At 48.6% G+C, this 19163-nt stretch overlaps 1 protein-coding gene across 4 annotated transcripts in view; it reads left to right on the forward strand.

Annotated features, from left to right (window-relative positions):
• Nucleotides 1-19163, forward strand: part of LOC135257716 (intermembrane lipid transfer protein VPS13B-like) — a 302540-nt gene that overhangs the window by 138212 nt on the left and 145165 nt on the right. For 3 of the 4 annotated variants that reach the window (XM_064340776.1, XM_064340785.1, XM_064340767.1), the window contains 3 exons: nucleotides 5133-5245; nucleotides 8138-8282; nucleotides 18270-18397. In XM_064340776.1, coding sequence (XP_064196846.1) covers nucleotides 5133-5245; nucleotides 8138-8282; nucleotides 18270-18397 — 386 coding nt within the window. Of the gene's footprint in view, nucleotides 1-5132; nucleotides 5246-8137; nucleotides 8283-10182; nucleotides 11449-18269; nucleotides 18398-19163 lie in introns of those variants that run through there. The other variant, XM_064340791.1, reaches the window with a different exon arrangement.

Here is a 19163-nt window from a genome sequence, read left to right on the forward strand (position 1 = left end):
CACCAAACGGCAGTGTACTGGTGGCATGCACTGGTGACACAAGCACACACACACACTGCTGTGCACTTGAAAGAAAGGCACTATGTACGCATACCTGATGTCATTGTAATACTGTATCACGGGGCACACGGCCTGCTGTCCTCCAGAACATGCTCAGAGAACGAACCCTCTTGCCTCCGTACTGCAGATCAGTCGGATGTGTGTCCCTCCGTCCCAGACGGTGGTTTCCGTGGCCTTCCCGCCACGGCGTCGCCCACACGGTGCCCGTGGGCCGTCGGTAGGGCAGCAGCCGAAGCTAACGCCGGGCCCCGGTGCGGAACACCTGCCGAGCTCTCTGCAGACGTCCGGGTCATGAGCTCATCGGAAAAGCAATTTAGCGCGCGGCGCACTGTGGCGTAATGTTATGTTTAGCTACTTGGCTTCCAAGTGAACTGAACTTGTCAGAACTCGTCTGGACTGAAGAGGCATTATTTATTTATTTATTTGTGTTCCGTGAGAGAGCGACCACAGGCGCTCTGCCCCAACCCTCGAGCTTCGATTAGGCGCCATTCCGGTGGGAGCCCCCCTCCACCCGCTGTCCAGTGTCCGTCGGGTCACCCTGTTGGTCAAACGGACCCTCGGCGTGGGTTTTGTCCTCCCCCGGTCGAAACTTTGTGGGTGTCCAGGCGGCATGACGTCAGCTAGTGCAGAACAACACCGAGAGCGCGTTCCTGTTTTATGATTAATCTGACGCCGCGAAGCGGGAACCTCTTGACATTAATGACTCCTCTGTGGGGAAGCCGGCCTTCACCTCGGCGAAACACGCAAGTTATTTCTGTTTGCCGAAGAATTACACGGGAAGTTAGAAAAACACTCCTGTTATCGCTGTCATCGCCTCCCCTTAACTACCCCGCAGCCCTGTCAAGCGCAGCAGAGTAACACTTCGCGCTTTTCTGTCATTAAAGCTCGGTAAGTCAATGGCCTGTGTTTTGCTTTAAAGGTGAAGGTTTAGGTACCGTTTCCTCACCGGCCATATCGTCACCCTTGGGGCAGTGACAGAGACATGAGTGAGAAGCAAAACTGTTTTTAGACCGAGAGCACTACAGGTCTACAATTACCAGGGTAAAAGTCACTTTGAGGCACAGCAGGCCCCCCGAATATTCCCAAACCAAATATTGTTCTCCGAAAATTCTCTCCTCAAGATCCCACCTTTGCCAAATGGCTGCCATTAGCGTCTCTGAGTGCGGGTAAACATCCGTCGCACGAGCCGCCGTGTCACTCGCAATTTGAGGGAAGCCGCAAGCAGTTCCCAGGCTCTCCACATCCTTTCTCGTTGGGTCTTGGGTTTGGCGCACAGAGGACCCTGAACCGGGCTCCTGTCCTCACCGCTCCTCGAGGGCTGTGGACGCGAGGGCCGCACACGAGCGTTTAGGGCTCGCTTTTTGGGCGTTTAGCTGAAGCTCTCGTTCGGAGCGACTGGCAGTTAGCGCGCTAAGAAATGTTTTAGATTCGTAAATCAGCGGCGTTCCAAGTAGCGCTTAATGAGAGTGTAATGGTTGGGCCGTTACACACCGCCAATAGGTCATACTTTGTCTCTGGAATTAATGTTTAGAAGGGAAGGTGGAGAGGTTTTTTTCCTCCAAGGGTGCAGAGACTTCATGTATTTATTCATTTATTTCGTTTTATTTATCCAGGTGAAAACAACATCGGTTTATCCGGTCTGAGAACAGCATGATCCTCTACAGGAAACCAGCAAACGGGGTTAGAAAGTCCGCTCTGTACTATTTTCCCGCACAAGGGTGCATCGTTATTAAAAGTGAGACACGCTTTTTCTTTCCCTGAGAGCCGTCTGTGTCCATCGGGGAGGCGTTGATCTTCTGTGTTGTCACCTCCTCATTCTTCAATAGCAAATCCTCTGCTTGTTCGGGCTTCGGAAGAGAGCGTATGTGTTTTTTTTCCCTGAATTGCTGAGGGGCTTACAAATGTAATTAGGCACTCCAAATTGGGTGGGGAAAAATATTGCAAATGAAAAATGTAAAAAAGTAAATACTCTTCTAAAACAAAATCAATGGTATGTGCCTTAAATTTGTTCTGGAACTGGCTAAAGGAGCATCGACTCAGAACATGTAAAATTTTCCAAAGTAGTCAACCCATTAGTTTATTGGGATTTGGACCAATAAGTTGCATAAACAAATACTTTTTTCAGCTAAAAGATAAAAGATTTTCAGAAGAACATTTATAGCATTTCAATTTTCTGTTTAACATTTTTTAAATTTATTTTTTAATTGGATACACAGGGTGACATTTTTTTTTCTACTCATGGCAAGACGGCACACTGTCCCCTAGATGCACACGATATAACTGCAGCAAATAGAGGCATTTCATTTTGTGTTGTTCACTGGTGTACAACAGTGGTACTGTATGGTGGCCTATGCTGAGCGGGGGAGCACTGGGGCTCCGCAAAGGGGCTTTGCAAACTTGGGCTCTCCAGAAAGGGTCCCCTTTGTACAGTTGGGGCCCTGGCTTGGATATGCCCTGGCTGTGGGGCTTGAAACAGAAGATTCCGGAGTGTGCCAAAGCCCTCCGAACTTTGAAGCTCATCGGAGAAACTAAATGTTCTCTTATCGTTAGATTGAAATACTCCGCTGCACGCCAGAGAATTTTCCCCCTAATCCCAACGGCATGGTAGTCATTATTGATAGAATCCTAATGCATTACCTCAGGCCCATATTGTTGGTAAAGATTATTATTTAAGAATAAACTAAACCCCCAGAAAGTCTAGGGTTTCACAGAGATTTATCAAAAGAAAATGTTATTTTTGGCTTTGCGCGACACACTTTGAACACAATTGAAACAAACTGTGCCCTGCGCCGTCCAAGAGGACTGCAAACCATGTCCACCGGCGGCGAGTTCAGCGACGGCGTAAATGGTTAGCGACGGAGCAAGCGGAGCCAAGTTCACTCGGAGCGGCGCAGACGCCTTCTCTTCCCGCGCGTGATTAATAAGCGATGACTGCGACCGCGGAGCGGAGCGCGTCGAGTAATCAAGCCTCGGAGTGCTGCGGAGGGCGCTGGGGGGGGGGGGGGGGAGAACGCCCCCCTTTCCGTGCCGCTAATGAAACACACGGGTAGAGGAAATGGGCTCTGGCAGCCTTGTTTACCTGCTTCCCTCCTGTTTACGGACGCCTCGCGTCACGGCGAGCGGGGGCAACCCGCGGCTGTTTTCGGTTTGGCCGCGCGCGCACACAGGTGAAAATGAGCGAACCGGATTCCGTCCCGTCGTTATCTGCCAGGGAGAATGCGGAACGTTCCGGAATCCGGAGGCGTCTCGCTGAATTTCAGGCCCTGCGCAGCGTTATAGAAAATGATGCCGTACGCGTCTGTACTGTGTCCACATGTGGACGGTTGGGGGGGGGAGAAAAAGCTATAAATGCTATTACTTTTTTTGGGGGGGTGGGGGTTGGGCGTGCATGAGGGGTAGTGGTTTAATATTCTGGAATTAATAAAATTGAAAGTCTGAAATCAATAAAAAGGCTCCCAAATGTGTAGAGCATTGAGCACAATTAAGAAATCACGTGCGTTTAAATGCTGAGCATCACATAAAAGAATGTTAAATGATCCTGATTTTCTCTTTTCATGCCTTTTGAAATTTTTACAATTACAAAGGGATGCCTGGTCCCCCCCTCCCATGTTATACAAACACACGGTAATCAATTCAAAATGATAGAAGTGTAGCAGAACCCGGTCTTTAGTTTTTTCCCCTTGCTGAATGTACAGAGCTCCAAGACTAGGTTTCCAGGCAATGGCAATGTGGCTACATTGTGTGTGTGTGTGTGTGTACTGTATATATATGTGTCGTGTCAGTGCGTGTGCGTGTGTGTGACTGCGTGTATCTTCACCTCTGCGTGTGTCTGTGTGTGTGTGTGTGTGTTTGGGACTGCGTGTATCTTCACCTCTGCGTGTGTCTGTGCGTGTGTGTGTGTGTTTGGGACTGCGTGTATCTTCACCTCTGCGTGTGTCTGTGTGTGTGTGTGAGACTGTGTGTATCTTCACCTCTGCGTGTGTCTGTGTGTGTGTGTGAGACTGTGTGTATCTTCACCTCTGCGTGTGTCTGTGCGTGTTTGTGTGTGACTGCGTGTATCTTCACCTCTGTGTGTGTCTGTGCATGTGTGTGTTTGGACTGGTGTAGTTCACCTGCGTGTGTCTGGTGTGTGTTGACTGCGTGTATCTTCACCTCTGTGTGGTCTGTGCATGTGTGTTTGTGACTGGTGTATCTCACCTCTGCGTGTGTCTGTGTGTGTGTGTGACTGCGTGTATCTTCACCTCTGCGTGTGTGTGTGTGTGTGACTGCGTGTATCTTCACCTATGCGTGTGTCTGTGTGTGTGTGTGTGTTTGTGACTGCGTGTATCTTCACCTCTGCGTGTGTCTGTGCGTGTGTGTGTGTGTGACTGCGTGTATCTTCACCTCTGCGTGTGTCTGTGTGTGTGTGTGACTGCGTGTATCTTCACCTCTGCGTGTGTCTGTGCGTGTGTGTGACTGCGTGTATCTTCACCTCTGCGTGTGTCTGTGTGTGTGTGTGACTGCGTGTATCTTCACCTCTGTGTGTGTCTGTGCATGTGTGTGTTTGTGACTGCGTGTATCTTCACCTCTGCGTGTGTCTGTGTGTGTGTGTGACTGCGTGTATCTTCACCTCTGCGTGGTCTGTGTGTGTGTGTGACTGCGTGTATCTTCACCTTCGTGTGTCTGTGTGTGTTGTGACTGCGTGTATCTTCACCTCTGCGTGTGTCTGTCGTGTGTGTGACTGCGTGTATCTTCACCTCTGCGTGTGTCTGTGCGTGTGTGTGACTGTGTGTATCTTCACCTCTGCGTGTGTCTGTGCGTGTGTGTGACTGTGTGTATCTTCACCTCTGCGTGTGTCTGTGCGTGTGTGTGACTGCGTGTATCTTCACCTCTGCGTGTGTCTGTGCGTGTGTGTGACTGCGTGTATCTTCACCTCTGCGTGTGTCTGTGCATGTGTGTTTGTGACTGTGTGTATCTTCACCTCTGCGTGTGTCTGTGTGTGTTTGTGACTGCGTGTATCTTCACCTCTGCGTGTGTCTGTGTGTGTTTGTGACTGCGTGTATCTTCACCTCAGCGTGTGTCTGTGCTTGCAGGTGCGGTGCTGCTGGTCAGTGTCCAGGGCGTGGCGGTGAACGTGGACCCCGTCGTGTGCGCCTGGCTCCTCCACCAGCCTCAGAAGGGGAGCAGCCGGCTGCAGCCGCAGCAGGTAGGCCCGAACCAAACTGGCCCCGACGGCGGGGCCTCACTCCTAACCAAACCCCCCCCTCGCTCACCTCCCTAATGGATGGGTCCGCCTCTTCCGTCTGCCTTCCCTCCTGCCTCCCTCTGTTTATTTGACAGAAGTCACGGGAGCCATTAGGGCCTTCCAGCGCGCTGCGCTCGTGAAAAAGAGAGTTTGATTACTTGGACGGTACGCAGGGGTTTTTTTACATGTATAAACGTGTCTTTGTAATGCTTTTAATGTTCATTTTCTTTTCCAAGATCATCTGTTTTATGCCTCCCACGGTTCTCAGCCTTATTATAATTACGGGGGTCTGTATCCCAGCGGCTGCCGTTCTGCTTTTCCTCCGCTCCGCTCGCGGGCTGACGGGGGGGGGGGGGGGTCGTGGCGCGCTCCGCTGAAGAGTCACCTGACCGCCCGCGTCCCGCTCCCGGGCTGCAGCGCCATGACGGACGGCGGTGTGTAGTCCTGGGTTACAGAGAGCGAGCGTTTAAAAACATTTCAACTTGGAGGATGTACAGCAATAGACATGTCCTTGGCCTTTACTTATAGAGTGCAGAGAGCTCCAGTTCACACCTAGCTGCTTTGGACAGGATGGGAGCGTCACTCCCCGAATCGATCCGGTCTCATTCCTAGGACCCAGATCCTCAGGATGCATCCAGTTCACCCCAATTTATATCTGTCCGAAAAGGACACTCTGAGGTCCTGAGATCCAACTACTACAGTGAAACGGCAACTGTGTTCTGTTGGTTTAAATGGATGAATATCTGTGAAGAAGCCCTTGCTATTTTTAAACTCTAGTGGGCCAAGCACCGTCAACACTGGACAAAAAAGACTGGGAAATGGCAGATACACATTCTTTAGGTAGAAATAAAAATAATAAAAGTTTATACTTTGCTTTGTTATTCAATAAATGTGCATATATTTACTGAATTATTCTCTACCTAATGTTTTTTTCAAAAAACCACAGGTGGTTCAATACTTTTGGCCTGTACTGTATATTTGCTTGATTGGTAAAAACATGTTTTGGCCATGCTGTCCTTCCTATCTGGCAATGAAGTAAATGTATTTTCTTATGAGTGAATGTCATCCCTTTTGATTTATTGTTCCAGTAATGCTTTTTCACATTCTGAAAATGAATGTAGAATAGTTTGGGTAATTCTACCTCATAATCAACAGTGATCCAGTTGTGTTTGCACTTGCAGGCTTTTGAGTATGCGTGCCTGTTCGTCTGTTCTTTGACATTTATATCAGAGCAGGCAGCCAATTTGTAGCCAAAGCAGGCAGCCAATTAGTTTATTATAAAATTGTACAATATAAGAATGAAAATAAACATATTTTATTTAATTGAGCTGTTTAAATTATATTTTATAAGTGTATTTTTGACTGTACATTGACCAGTATTTTCTGTTCAGTGGATTGACTTTTTTTTTTTTTTTTCACGAAATGTGTTTTTACGGGCAATTGAAAAGGACGTGCCTGATCGCGTAATTCTCCCTCATGTTGTACGAGAACATATTTTCCTTTCAGCGTAAGTCCAGTCAGAAATGGGCAGCTTCGTGCAGTCTGCGGTATCTTCACAATTCTGAGAAACTCCTGCGTGTGAACCTGTGAGAAAATGAGCATGCTTAACTCGCCTCCAAAATGTGTATCGGTTTTCAACCGACGGAAATGGAGACTATCCCAGGCTTCATTTTAACACAATCTTTCCTTTCTTTGAGGCCGTCAGTTTTTTTTTGTTTCAGACACTCAGGATTGTCTGTGTGCGTGCGTGTGTGTGTGTGTATGTGCGTAATACTTGTTTACATGCAGATTTGTGTCTGTTTATGTGGGTGAGCGAGCTTCTGTACGTGGATATGTTTGAGACAAATGCGTCAGGCAAATTTACGGCGTTTGTGTGATTCATGTGTGTAAATAGTCATCTTGTGTTTGTGTAGGTTTGTGCATGTGCGCTTGTGTTTCTTACTCAACCTCATATTCATGTTCTATTACAAATCCAATGTGCTGGAGCGCAGAGGCAAAACAACAGAAATTCTATTAGTCCAGATTCCTCACGGACTCTGATGTTAGCATGTCAGTACATGCGTGACTTCACGCGCGTGCCGTGCGCCTGCGTACCGTGCGCACGCACGCTCTCCTCGGTAGGCACCGGGCCCCCGGCTCCTGCAGCTGCGGGGCCCGGCAGAGCCTCCAGGCCCGGGCCGTGCGCTGCCAGCGGCGTGCGAAGCGGTTCAACACAAACACGCGGCCCGTCAGACGCTCTGTTGCTCTTGGACGCGTCGCCAGTCCACCGCGTTCCTTGTTTTCGCGCTCTCCGTGTTCCCCGATAAACCCAGATGTATTAGTCACTGGACGCGATTGGAAAGAAACGTACACGCAGCGACCTCTTCCTGTTGAGCGTGACCTCAGAATTCAGTTATATGCCATATTTAAACACAGAAATTAAATTACAGCATGAGGTTCTTTGGCCCTGTCTGCCTGCGTTAAAAAAGGACATTTCACTCTGTGTGTGTATAGTGTGTGTGTGTGTGTGTGTGTGTGTATATATATATATATATGTATATATACATTTTCTGTTATTTTGGCTCTGTACTCCAGCACATTTGATTTGAAATAAAATGATGAATATGAGGTTGAAGTGCAGACTCTCCACTTTAATTTGAGGATATTCATATCCATACTGAGTGCTCTTTTTAGGAATTACAGCTCTTTTTATAAATAGTCATCCTTTTAGGAGAGCGGAAGTAATTGGACAAATGAACATAATATGAAATATAGTTGTCATATTTAGTACCGAGTACAGAGCCCAAAATTGTGTTGCAAACCTAATACAGTACGGTGTGATCAGGAGTGTGATCCATGTGATGCTTTTTGCAGGCTCCAGGATCGGCTCCCATAGTCATACCGGTGAGCAAAAGGAGGGAGGACGAGGTGTCGGTCGGCAGCACACCCCTGGCCAAACAGCCCTCCAACCAAGCCTCCGACTACACCAGCAGCCCCGTCAAAACCAAGACGGTCACAGGTAGGCCCTCTCCCCTCCTCTGGCCGCAGAACGCCCGCGCCCAGAGCTCCATCCGGTCACTCTTCCGTCGCTGGCTTTGCTCTTCCTTGGGTCTGAATTCATTGCTATTATTTTGAATTGTGGAGGGTGGGGGTTTGTTAGCATGAACGTGCTATGTATGAACTGATGGGATGCACTTGTTTTTGGCAATTTGATTGAATGACTTTTACCCTGTGAAGAACATTCTGAGGGTGGGGGCAACTTTATTAGTCGTTGTGAGGAAAACACCGTGCTGGAGGACATCCGGCGTGGTCTTTAGGGCTCCAGGGCGAGAGCTGTTTGGAGTCGTGCTCTGCGGTGTGGAACAGGTTAGCGGAGCGCACTGTGGTTGCGTGTGGGGAGTTTGTTTGCTAAGGACGGGATGGGGGGCAGTTTCAGGCAATGCGGCGTGCCAGCTTTCTATTCGCTGGAACCTTCCCGTCACAGGTGCGCGCCTCGCCTTCCGATCACGGAAGCCTCCTGGGCGTCCTCCAACCGCACGTTTTTGTGGAAACTCTGAGCTCTGTGGGAGGAAGAGGAGGAGGAAGAGGTATCCAGCATAACTTTACTGAGCACTTCCCTTTAAGAGCTGCCAGTGACAAAGTGCAGGGGAGCTTTGCTGAAAAAGGACACATTCGCTTTTGAACCCCCGGCTAGCATGTGGTATTCGGCTTTGTATTCGTCCTGGTCCGGTGGGAAAGCTTGGGTTGTGGGAGCTGGAGACGTCATGGCGACGGTTTATTAAAACTATCCAGCCTACTTCCACTTGCTAAAAGGTTATTTATACATCGGCCTCTTAAACATTTTTACGGATTAAACAATCTCGTGCAAAGGGTTGCAACAAGCAGTCAACAGAAATAAGCAAGCTTTTGGGAAACCCTCAAAAATGTCAACATCACTTAACAAGAGACGGTCACTGCTTCAGACAGGCGACATTCTTTAATTAACTAAGTATACAATTCTTTGTTGAATGAGAAATAGCCATGGTAACACTTTCTACATTTAAACTGCCCATTAAAATTGACTAAAAGCTAAAAGCTAACAGTGGAAAGGTCAGGGTGATGTTCCTCCGTTCCCCTCTGTGTTACCCAATCTCAGCTAATGGCTTTTCCGTACCGCAGCCTCTTTGCTTACTCGTATTTATAATATTTCCTTCGTTAATGTACGCAAGCAAACAATGGCAGTGGCTCCCATCGTAAGCAGATGGGTCCAAGCAGGCTGCAGTTTGTCAGCCTCACTTGAGGACAGCACTTTGTTTCTCCAGTTGCCCAACTGCAGCTGAGTGAAAACAAGCCGTGCTTTTCAACAGCGGGCTCCTCCGAACTCCCACCCCAGTGCGGAAAGCATGAAAGGCCACGGCCTAATTCAACGTCTGCTCGAGGAGTGCGAGGCTGTCTGTTTATTAATATATATCAGACCTGAAGCCGCTCCTGCAGAATCACATTGGTATAGTCCTGTTTGTTCCTTTCAATGATCTAAATGCTTTGAACGGAATGAGGCGGCACACAAACCCATGTGTAGCAACCAACTGGGTTACAATGGCCTCTCCATTTTATAAACCTGTGTGGTAGGTGTGGTTCAGGGCCGAGGCCATTTTTTACTTTCTTGAATGTTTCTGTTTTCACACATATTTTTGTCTCTGCCCCCTTTTTTCCAAAGCGTTTTCCCCATTTCATTCCAATGAGAAAGATGGAGGTGAAAGCTTCAGTTGGTAGCTTCACAGTGTCTGGAAAAGGACGTTTGAGATTCCTGTGGTCCGGTGAAGTTATAGCATGAATTGTGTTATAGCTCAGTGGTGGAGTTGGCTCCAACCGGAGTTCCATCTGCACATGATCATGATTCATCTGAAGAAGTAACTGACCGTTGTTTTTTTTTTTTAAAGCAAAACACATCCCTGGGTGTTGGACCAACTTCATCCGAGTGTCAACCTGGTCCGGCTCACACTCCCGTACGGTTATGAGCTTGATGAGTGAGGCTGTTGCTTGTGTGTCTGTCAACCGTTCCTGAAGTGAACTGAACATGGAGAGGGGGAAAAGCCACTCCTTGAGAATGAACAAACAGTTATTTGAAAGAGACCTGTAGATGTTAAGTGTACATAACGTCCCGCATTATAATCAAAATTTGATGAGTGTTAAGCCATGGAGAACTTTGCGTTCGTAATTACCGCTAGCTTTGCTGCTCCTTCACTCTCAGTTCTCAGTTTCATTCATTTTAAAACTTGCGTCCATTATAAAAAAAATCTGTTCTTCCTTTGATTAATTATGTATTTAATGTCTGTGTGAAATGGCTTTGTGGCACAGAACAGCAAGCTATAGAAATGCATAAATAAAATATGTATATTTAGTGCAGCTACCCCTCCCCCCAACACACACACACACACACACATGCTTGCTATGTCTTTATTTCCAGTGTGAAAACAGTCTTTAGACTGTTTTTTGCTGAGGAATTGCTGTGCTGAAACACTTAAGCAGCCTTGGAATTAGCCGCACAGCTGATGACATTGGACATGTTATAATTAGAATTATGGTCTTTAACGATGATTTATTAATTGTTTTTCCATGTGTTCCACTCTAGTGAGTTCTGAGAAGCAGGCTGAGCATGCAGTGGATCAGCAGTTCGTTCTCAGTAGGAGCAGCTAGAATATACTGTACTCTTTTGTACAATAATTTATTTTTTATTGTTTTTAAAAATTCTGTTTGTTTCATTGTGTAATTGCTGGATTTATCCTGCTGCCAGTCATGTTTGGGGAAAAAGGTGGCCTCCCAATTAGTGCGATTTTTTTGGTCTGTTTTTGCATTTTAGTGAGTCTACGTTCAGAAATGGTGTGTTTAGATAGATACGTGATACTGGTGTTTAACGTCAAGCAATGCTAATTCTCTAGAGCACTTAGTTTGATTCGTTTGAAAAATGAGACCATTGATGAGCTGTAATCTCATCAGGTTTGACAGAGGAAGTTTCTATGAAAATGATAATTGCCATGAAAATGAATTGCGTTGTTTTAAGTAATGAATCCAAATGACGGCCTTGGTTTCCCTCTTGGAATGGGTACAGAGCATTTTCAGTAAATTATAATTTGGCATTACGCTCGGTAGCTCTAATGTGTTTGTTTTAATGTAACTCCAAAATAAACGTCCAAATATATGACAAAGTTGATTTTCACTTGGGGTATTTGTGGTATAATTTCTCTTGGGTTTAGCCTAATCACATAGACGTTTTATTTTTCTGACTTTACTCTATTTACATAAACAGAGGAGAGTTGTCCGCGTTGTTCGCCATTTTAAATCAGCACATCTGTTTGACCTGCCATCTGCAGTGACACAGGGGAAATAAACATGGCGGAGGCCTGCTTTGTGTTGGTGTTGGACTCAGGAGAGCCACCAGCCAGTATGACTGCAGTGCTGTGAGAGCAGCATATGACCTAGTGAAATCACTGCGCCATCAACTCCAGTGGGCAAATCATACACTTTCCCTCAGAAGTGCTTGGCAAGGCAGTTTTTTTACTTGTTTGCTGTCACGCTAGCTCTTCCCCTAGACCAGGGATGCCCAATCCTGTTCCTGGAGATCTACCATCCTGTAGGTTTTCTCTCCAACCTTAACAAAGCAGACCTCATTCAACAGTTAGAGATATAATTGAGCTGCTAGTTAGTAGAATCAGGTGAGCCAAATTAGGGTCGAAATGAAAACATACAGGATAGTAGATCTCCAGGAACAGGGTTGGGCAGCCCACTCTAAACCCATGGGTAGCTTCCAAGTTAATCACGTAATTCAGGGTATTCAGCCAGTTAAGTTGGGTATTCTGTTATGTGCACCTCTCACACCATTGGTAAGGTACAGTTGTATTGTTAGCTAGACACGGTATCAGTGTTATCTAAAATAGTAAGGGATACCGGGCTGCTGGTTACAATTATATGGCAAAGCAGCTATGGCACATCTAGCTTGCCAGCCTTGCAGTAAAATTACATGTAAATTGCTGTCACTGCTTAAAAATGGAAGACAGTTGTGTATTTCTTTGTGTTCTCTCTTGCTCTCATTTGTTTTATTTCATAGACTGTTGAGAGATGGTCCCTCAGCAGCTCAAGGATTATTATTATTATTATTGTTGTTTATTTTTACAAAAGAAAAACCTAGAGAATTTACTGTTAGTGGCCCAAAATGTGTGGCTTCACATTTTAATGAGTCTGTGGTGTTTGGACTGCCGATTTGTCCGCCCCACCAAAGGGACGCTCGGAGCTGCAGCTCTCCCAAGTGGCTGGCACCGCATGTGCAAATGTGGCCGGGCGCGCAGACACATTCAATTTGGTCGCGCGTTGTGAACGCACGGGTGATGTCATCCAGCTCTGTGGTCTGTGCGAGCTCCATGACACCGCTCACAGTGCTATGTGGGGGCTGTGTGCCTGTGGGGTTGGGGGGGGTGGGGGGGTGACGGCTGGGGACTGTGGAATCCACATGCAATGGCGCTTTGTCACATTTTATTTTTATCCTGTTTTCGGGCGGAGGACACATGTGCGACTGACGTGACATCACGATCAGCGCGTTGGCGTGCGGTTTTCTGATGCGTCTGCGATTGGCCGGCTCCCCGATATGGCTGACGTCAGCTATGTGGCCGGTCTTTCTGCAGAACGCAGAGGGCTCCAGAGAGGATGCTGGGAAACTGCAGGTGCTGTGCAGAGGGGGTCAGGGGGATAATAACCCAAACTGCATCTGACTCATCCCCTCCGAATTACTATCTCATTTCAATGACTTTGCGTTGAGCTCATTGTGTTTTTGCACAGTCCGCAGAGGAAGACGAAGAATGTTCCCTGTTTGTGCTTAACTCTGAATATAGCCCTTTGCACAGTCTCTGGTGAAGGAGTGGCATCATTCAAATGTGTGAATGCATATCACTGGTTTTAGTCAATTGAGGTACAATTGATTGTGAGATACGGTTTAGACGCGTCCTGGTTTGCTTGCCATACCAGAACATACCAATGCAGTAGCTTTTGTTCGTACATAGAACTGTTTGGGTGAACATTGGTCAGTCACAAGCTGCTATGCATTTGAGGTCGAACTTCAGATCTTTAACATTTCAGAGAAGCTGAAGCATTTTGTTGCTGTTTATAGAGTGGACCAGTGCACTTAAAGACTAATTACAAACTGGTATTGCCTCATCCTGAAGCATGTTTATGAGTGTGATTGTTCTGTTTTTCTGGTAGCGTTTACAAAAAACTTCTGGATGAAAACACTTAGAAAATGGCTTGTTATTCATTGGCCTGGTATTCTTTTTGGTTTTCTTCCAGAAATGAAACAAACCCCACATAGAAAACTAGCCTCAAGTATTTTTCTTTATAGTGCTAATGAAACTGAGGTTGGCACCAGGCTGGTTAAGATTTGAGTCCTCTGCAGATTCACATTGTACAAGAGTCTATTTGAATAATGACCTCACTGGCATTTTTCTCCAACCTAAAATAAGCTACTGGCTCAAAAAAGGACGAATGCGATTTTAGTGAAAAAACATATACTGTTAATCTCGGCCCTCTGGGGATATCGGAGTGAAACATTAGCCTGGTTCCTTTCTGTTTGTGATTCAGACGGTGGGATTTATGTGTAATGTGTTGTTTAACGTACATCGTTGCCGGTGGGGGGCGGGGGCTTGGCGGATCCAAGAGTCGTCGTCCTCGTCCAAGACTTCTAAGAAGACCGAGCTGTGGGGGGTGCAGCAGACGTTCATGGTTCAGAGCTCCGCTCCAGGATGACTGCAGCGCCTGAGCACCGGGCCGGTTACGGGCTGCAGTCCGCTGGGTACGGAACAAGTAGAAGAAGGAAAAAAAGAGGCTGTGCTGCTAACCAAAGTAGCTTGATGGAAGTCAGACGGTTTTTATTGGCTGCTAGGTACTTACGTTAGGGATAATATTTTCACAGAAAAGTTATTTATGTAGTTTTATTCTTCTCACATTGTCAATAATTCCTCAAAGTAATGGTGGGGGTTTTTGTGAAAGAAAACGATAGACGAGTGGAATAAGGAGATGCTTCATCTTCACAGTAGAGCAATTGTGGTCAAAGGGGCTTTCTGGTAGGAATATGGTATTTTGGCTTTTGACCATAGAAACCAAGGGCTGTTTTCCAGACCAACAGTACAGAAGTTGTAGAGAAAACTACCCAACTTTATTCCTTTAAAATATGTTTATTTTTGGTAGGATTATTGGTTTTGTCTACACAGGGAATGTTTTGACATGATTTAACTTTGAGGTTGTGTTTCAGATAGCTTGATTAGCCCTGATCTCAGACACATTGTTTTGCAGTTCTTGTTTTCAAATATAGTAATATAACAACATCTGTGAAATGCCTCCAGTTCGTTTCTTTTGAGTATTAAAAATGAGGTAGTACATAAGTCTAGTGGTGGAATAAAAGTCATTGGAGTGCTACATAAATAGTACAATATATGGTGACAGAATTCCATGAAACTTTTCTTTCCTACTGTTTCTGTGTAGGCAGTAAACTAAAGATTTGGCCTATAGGAGGTGGAAACCTTTTATCAAACACTGTTTGGATTTGTATTAAGAGTGCACTGTGGAGTAGTCACGCTTGAATTCAGAGACCTCCTGTTGAGGCAGCAGACCTGTGTGTCAGCAGCTCCTGACTTTATTCTGCAGCACCTGTGTTTATCCAGAGGCTCACAGTGTAAAAGGTTTTATAGGGACCAGGAGCCGGCGATCGCTGTGGTCTTTTAAAAACTCCCGGTTGTCAGCGCCGATTCTGTTCAGGAGCACCGTCACCGCGGGGCGACCCCTCACCCCGCCCCGCTCAGCGCACGCGTCCCCTTCGGCTAACCCAAACCTTCACCTCGGGCTGCCCTTTATGAGTGACCCCGCATGGCGCCACGGGAGGGGGCGGGGTGGAGGTCAGACGTGACTCTGACAGCCCCATGAGAGCCCGCAGCCTTGCCCCTGCTTTCCTGCACAGATAGTTTTGTGAAGGGGGGGTGGGGTGGAATGGCGTTTGCCTCTCTCTCCACCCTGTTCTCGCTACCCTGGCTCTTGGTGACCGCGCCTGCCCCCGTGGCCGGGTATCGGGGCCGGGTAGCAGGGCCGGGCATGAGGGCCGGGCCCCGGAGGACCCGGGGAAGGTAAAGCCGCGCGCGGTTCAGAGAGCGGGGGGAAGCGGAGGGACCCCCGCTGTACTGACTCGCTCATCTGACCCACGCCAGCATCCCTGCCAGCTGCAGCATTAACAAATGAAGTTGGATAAATATTTAAATAAACACCCTCGTGCATCCAAAACAAACAGTAAGACAGTTATTAAAGCATTAGACGTGTCTTCCTGCAGCTGTGAGACCGTATACAACACTTCATTTTACTGTAAACCACTTGTAATGAGGAACATACCAGAACTGGGATGGGGTTAGGGGAACGAGGGTGCGTGGAAACTAAAGCCCCTCTTACGGTGTTCCTTCCTGTTTCACAATCACTGAAGGATAGATGGGAGTGATTTGTGTTGGGCCGTGGTGTTAAGAAAACAGCTCTTGTTGAATCCACCTTTATTATTGTGACATTGGCTGTGCAGTAAGTCTTTTTAAGGGCGAGCCGGTGAGTGCAGATGTGCTCTCCTTTGCAGGCTCTATATCATCCCATTGGTCCGTTAGTGTCGTTTCGTGGGTGATGAAGTCCAAGAACACTGATTTGTTTCTCAGTACCCCCGCAAGCACACAGACACATTTGTGACAAATGTGTTCTTCATGCTTTGCCTATCACTTCATGCTTAATGAGGTCCTTGGCTGCAAAGCTTCTCATTTTGTGGCTTTTAATATTTGACATTTGGAAAAATAAATACCCGTGAATAATGACCGTTAGCACATTTATTTACGCTGTTGCCAAACTGGTCCGTTTCCACGCCATTGTAAACATGGAGAGGGAGAAAAATGACAGAAGTGGGGAAAGTATCGTGGCACAGAGAGCGACTGAGTCATGGAGGCTTATCGGGCTTGACATGGGCGTGCTCTCAGGCAGCGATGTGGTCAGACCCACCTGCTCCCTCCGCCACCAGCGTCAAGCAGGCCTGCCCCTCACCAGCCCGGAGCCCTTTTCTGCTCCACTCTGGGGTTCGTCTGTGCTTTTTTCGCCTACGCACCTCCGTCTGCACACCTTCGTTTGTGCACTTTGGCCTGTGCGCTTTCGTTTGTGCGGTTTTGTCTGCGCACGTTCATCTGCGCACTTTCATCTGCGTGCTTTTGTCTGCGCATCTTTGTCTACTCGCTTTTGTCTGCGCACTTTCGTCTGCGCTCTTCACCGTTCATTCTCGTGCAGATTTGAGGGCAGGTAGTAATGCGAATGAGACGTGCAGTAGAAGTAGAAGCCGACATCGTATTTGTGGCTGCTGATGCGAATCTGTAGCAGCTTCGGATTTGGAGATCCCAGGCTCTAACTACAGCCTTTGGCACGGCCGTTTCCCGAGAGCAATAAGCCCACTGTGGAGCCAGACCTGCTTCAGTCTCCTGGGGCTGCTTCAGTGCAGAAGGCTCATTCCAGGGTAACGCCAGTACGGTTACAGTAAGTGTGTGTATGTATGTGAGCACCTCTGGCTATAAAAGTTGGAACTTCCTTCCTGCCACACAGGAAATACATTTTATGACTTTTATCCTAAAGCATCGCTTTTTAATGCAACCATTATACCATTTGTGTCCAGGGATTTGCGTGATGCTGTTGTATTTTAATTATCAAGTAGTCTCAAAATAAGTCAGACTGTACATTCTGTTTATAGTTGTCTGGTGCTATGAAGAAGTAGTAGTGTTTCTTTATGGGGATGAGTGTTCTCTAATCAGGTCCCTCTGTTGATCGCCCAATGGGGACACGCCTGTTCCACGGTGCCGTGTTTTTCCACTGCACTCCACGTGCATGCACTGCGAACGCCCTAAGAGGTTTTCCTGTTGTGATCTTCTCAGGAATACTTGGCGTCTGTCGTCAGCTGACAGCGCGGATCAGTCGCTAATGGCCACCAGCAGTCTGGCCGCTCTCCCACCGGAGGGCGCGGCCTCCGTCGACTGCGCGGGGCGCGGCGGGCTCCCCCGTCTAGACGGCAGGGCCACATCAGAGGAGCCGCAGAGCGCCGTCACGTCCGCGGGTGCCTCCGCCCTGCGCCTCCTCCCTGCGCCTCCTCCCGCTCCCTCTCCCGCGGCCTGTTTACACGTGTCCGCCCTCCGATCCTGCACCGGCTCCCACAACCCCCCCATCCCCCCCCCTGCCCGCACCCACAGGCCAGGAAAAACACCTGCACCCCCCCTCCCAATGTTGGCTCACCTCACTCCATCATCCTGGAAATTGTGATGGCCCAGCTCAGCTGTGTGAGCGATATTTGGGAAGAGAGGTTGAGAGCGGTTCTCAGGTCGGGTGACATCACCCCCCCATTGTCTCCAGGATAGCCACTGGGCAGCCAGACCCCTAAATCACGGAGTGAGCCTTAACGTGTCTGCAGAGACTGTGAGCTCCCGGCTCACTTCTGAAGCATCCACTGCCTCACTGATGGGTTAAACATTTGTGCTTTGCATTTATTAAATTATTTTTTTTCTCCGTTCTCTGGGTCTGAGCGAAAGCCCGTAGCCGTTGATGTTATTATTTTATTTGTGTGTTCGCTCGTTGCCATGAGCGTCCGCGGGGACGCACGTTCGCAGTCTGGCGCGCGGCGGGACGGCCGCGTAATGGGGTTGTCTCGCGGCCGCGGTGGTGGAGCGCGGCCGCTTCCGCTCAAGGTTCGGGGCACACTTATTTTGGGGGGAAACGGCTTTGTTTAGCTCCAAAACAACGCGGCCAAACAACGGAATGGAGTCACGTCTGGATGCGGCCTGCGTTTGCGCCGAACACGTGTGGACGGGCTTTTTGGGCGCCGAGGCTCGGGTGGACAGACTGGGGCGGGAGGGGAGGGGAGGGGAGGGGGGAATGTGGGGGTGGGGGCTGGTGTGGCGGGTTGGTGGTGACGCGGGGCTGCTCCGCTGTGTTCCAGAGTCGCGGCCCTTGTCCCTGCCCATGAAGGTGATGCCGGCGACCCCGGAGCCCTGGGTGTCCTCTGAGGAGCGCATGAAGGAGCTCATCGCCCTGATGTGGGACGCCGTCAAACGGCTCACCCTGCAGGTAACGCGCAGACCCCCTCTCCTCCCGCAGTGATGTCATCAATGTTTCATCGGTATGTTCACCTTTCATTTTACACTGAAAATCACTTTGCTGTGCCTTAAACCACAGGCCTCATCTGCAGTTCTATAACTAGAGTGTTTTGGCTGCAGTCTTTGCCCTTTGGTCTCAGTGACAGCGGTACTCGCTGTGCTATTTTTCAGCAGCTCGCTTTGATGCCCGGTTGCCTGACTTTATCCCAGTGCCCATTTTCCTTCATTCCCCCAATTTGGTCTGGCTAGTTACACCTGTGAGGCCGGGTTTGGCCGTGAAGGCCCATCACTGCAGGGAGGGCCAGCTCTTCCCCGGACACGGCCTCTGACAGCACGCGGTGTAGCAGCGAAGGCGAGCGCTGACGGCCGTCTCCGTCTCCGTCCCGTCGGACTGTCGAAACCACGGCGCGCGGCGTCTCGTCCTCGGCACAGAGACGTCCGGCGGGCCGGCGGGCCCAGCGCTCGGAACACTGCGCTAACGTTGGCGCCGGAAGAATCCCGCAATGGCCGCTTTTTTATTCCCCCCCCCCTCGGTAATTCTGGAACGTACCGCACCGCACAGCGCCAATTAGGAGACCGCGTCCCGCTGACAGCTCCGTGGAAGCGGACCAGACCGACAGCTGGTATTAAAGGACCCGAGATCCCAAACACAGCTAGTCCATTTATTTCAGCGCAGTGTAAACAAAATACCTAATGGCTCGCTCTTCTGCTACACATGTGCCCAATTTTGCGTGCGG

This window comes from Anguilla rostrata, chromosome 1, assembly GCF_018555375.3.
Source record: "Anguilla rostrata isolate EN2019 chromosome 1, ASM1855537v3, whole genome shotgun sequence".
NCBI lineage: Eukaryota > Metazoa > Chordata > Actinopteri > Anguilliformes > Anguillidae > Anguilla > Anguilla rostrata.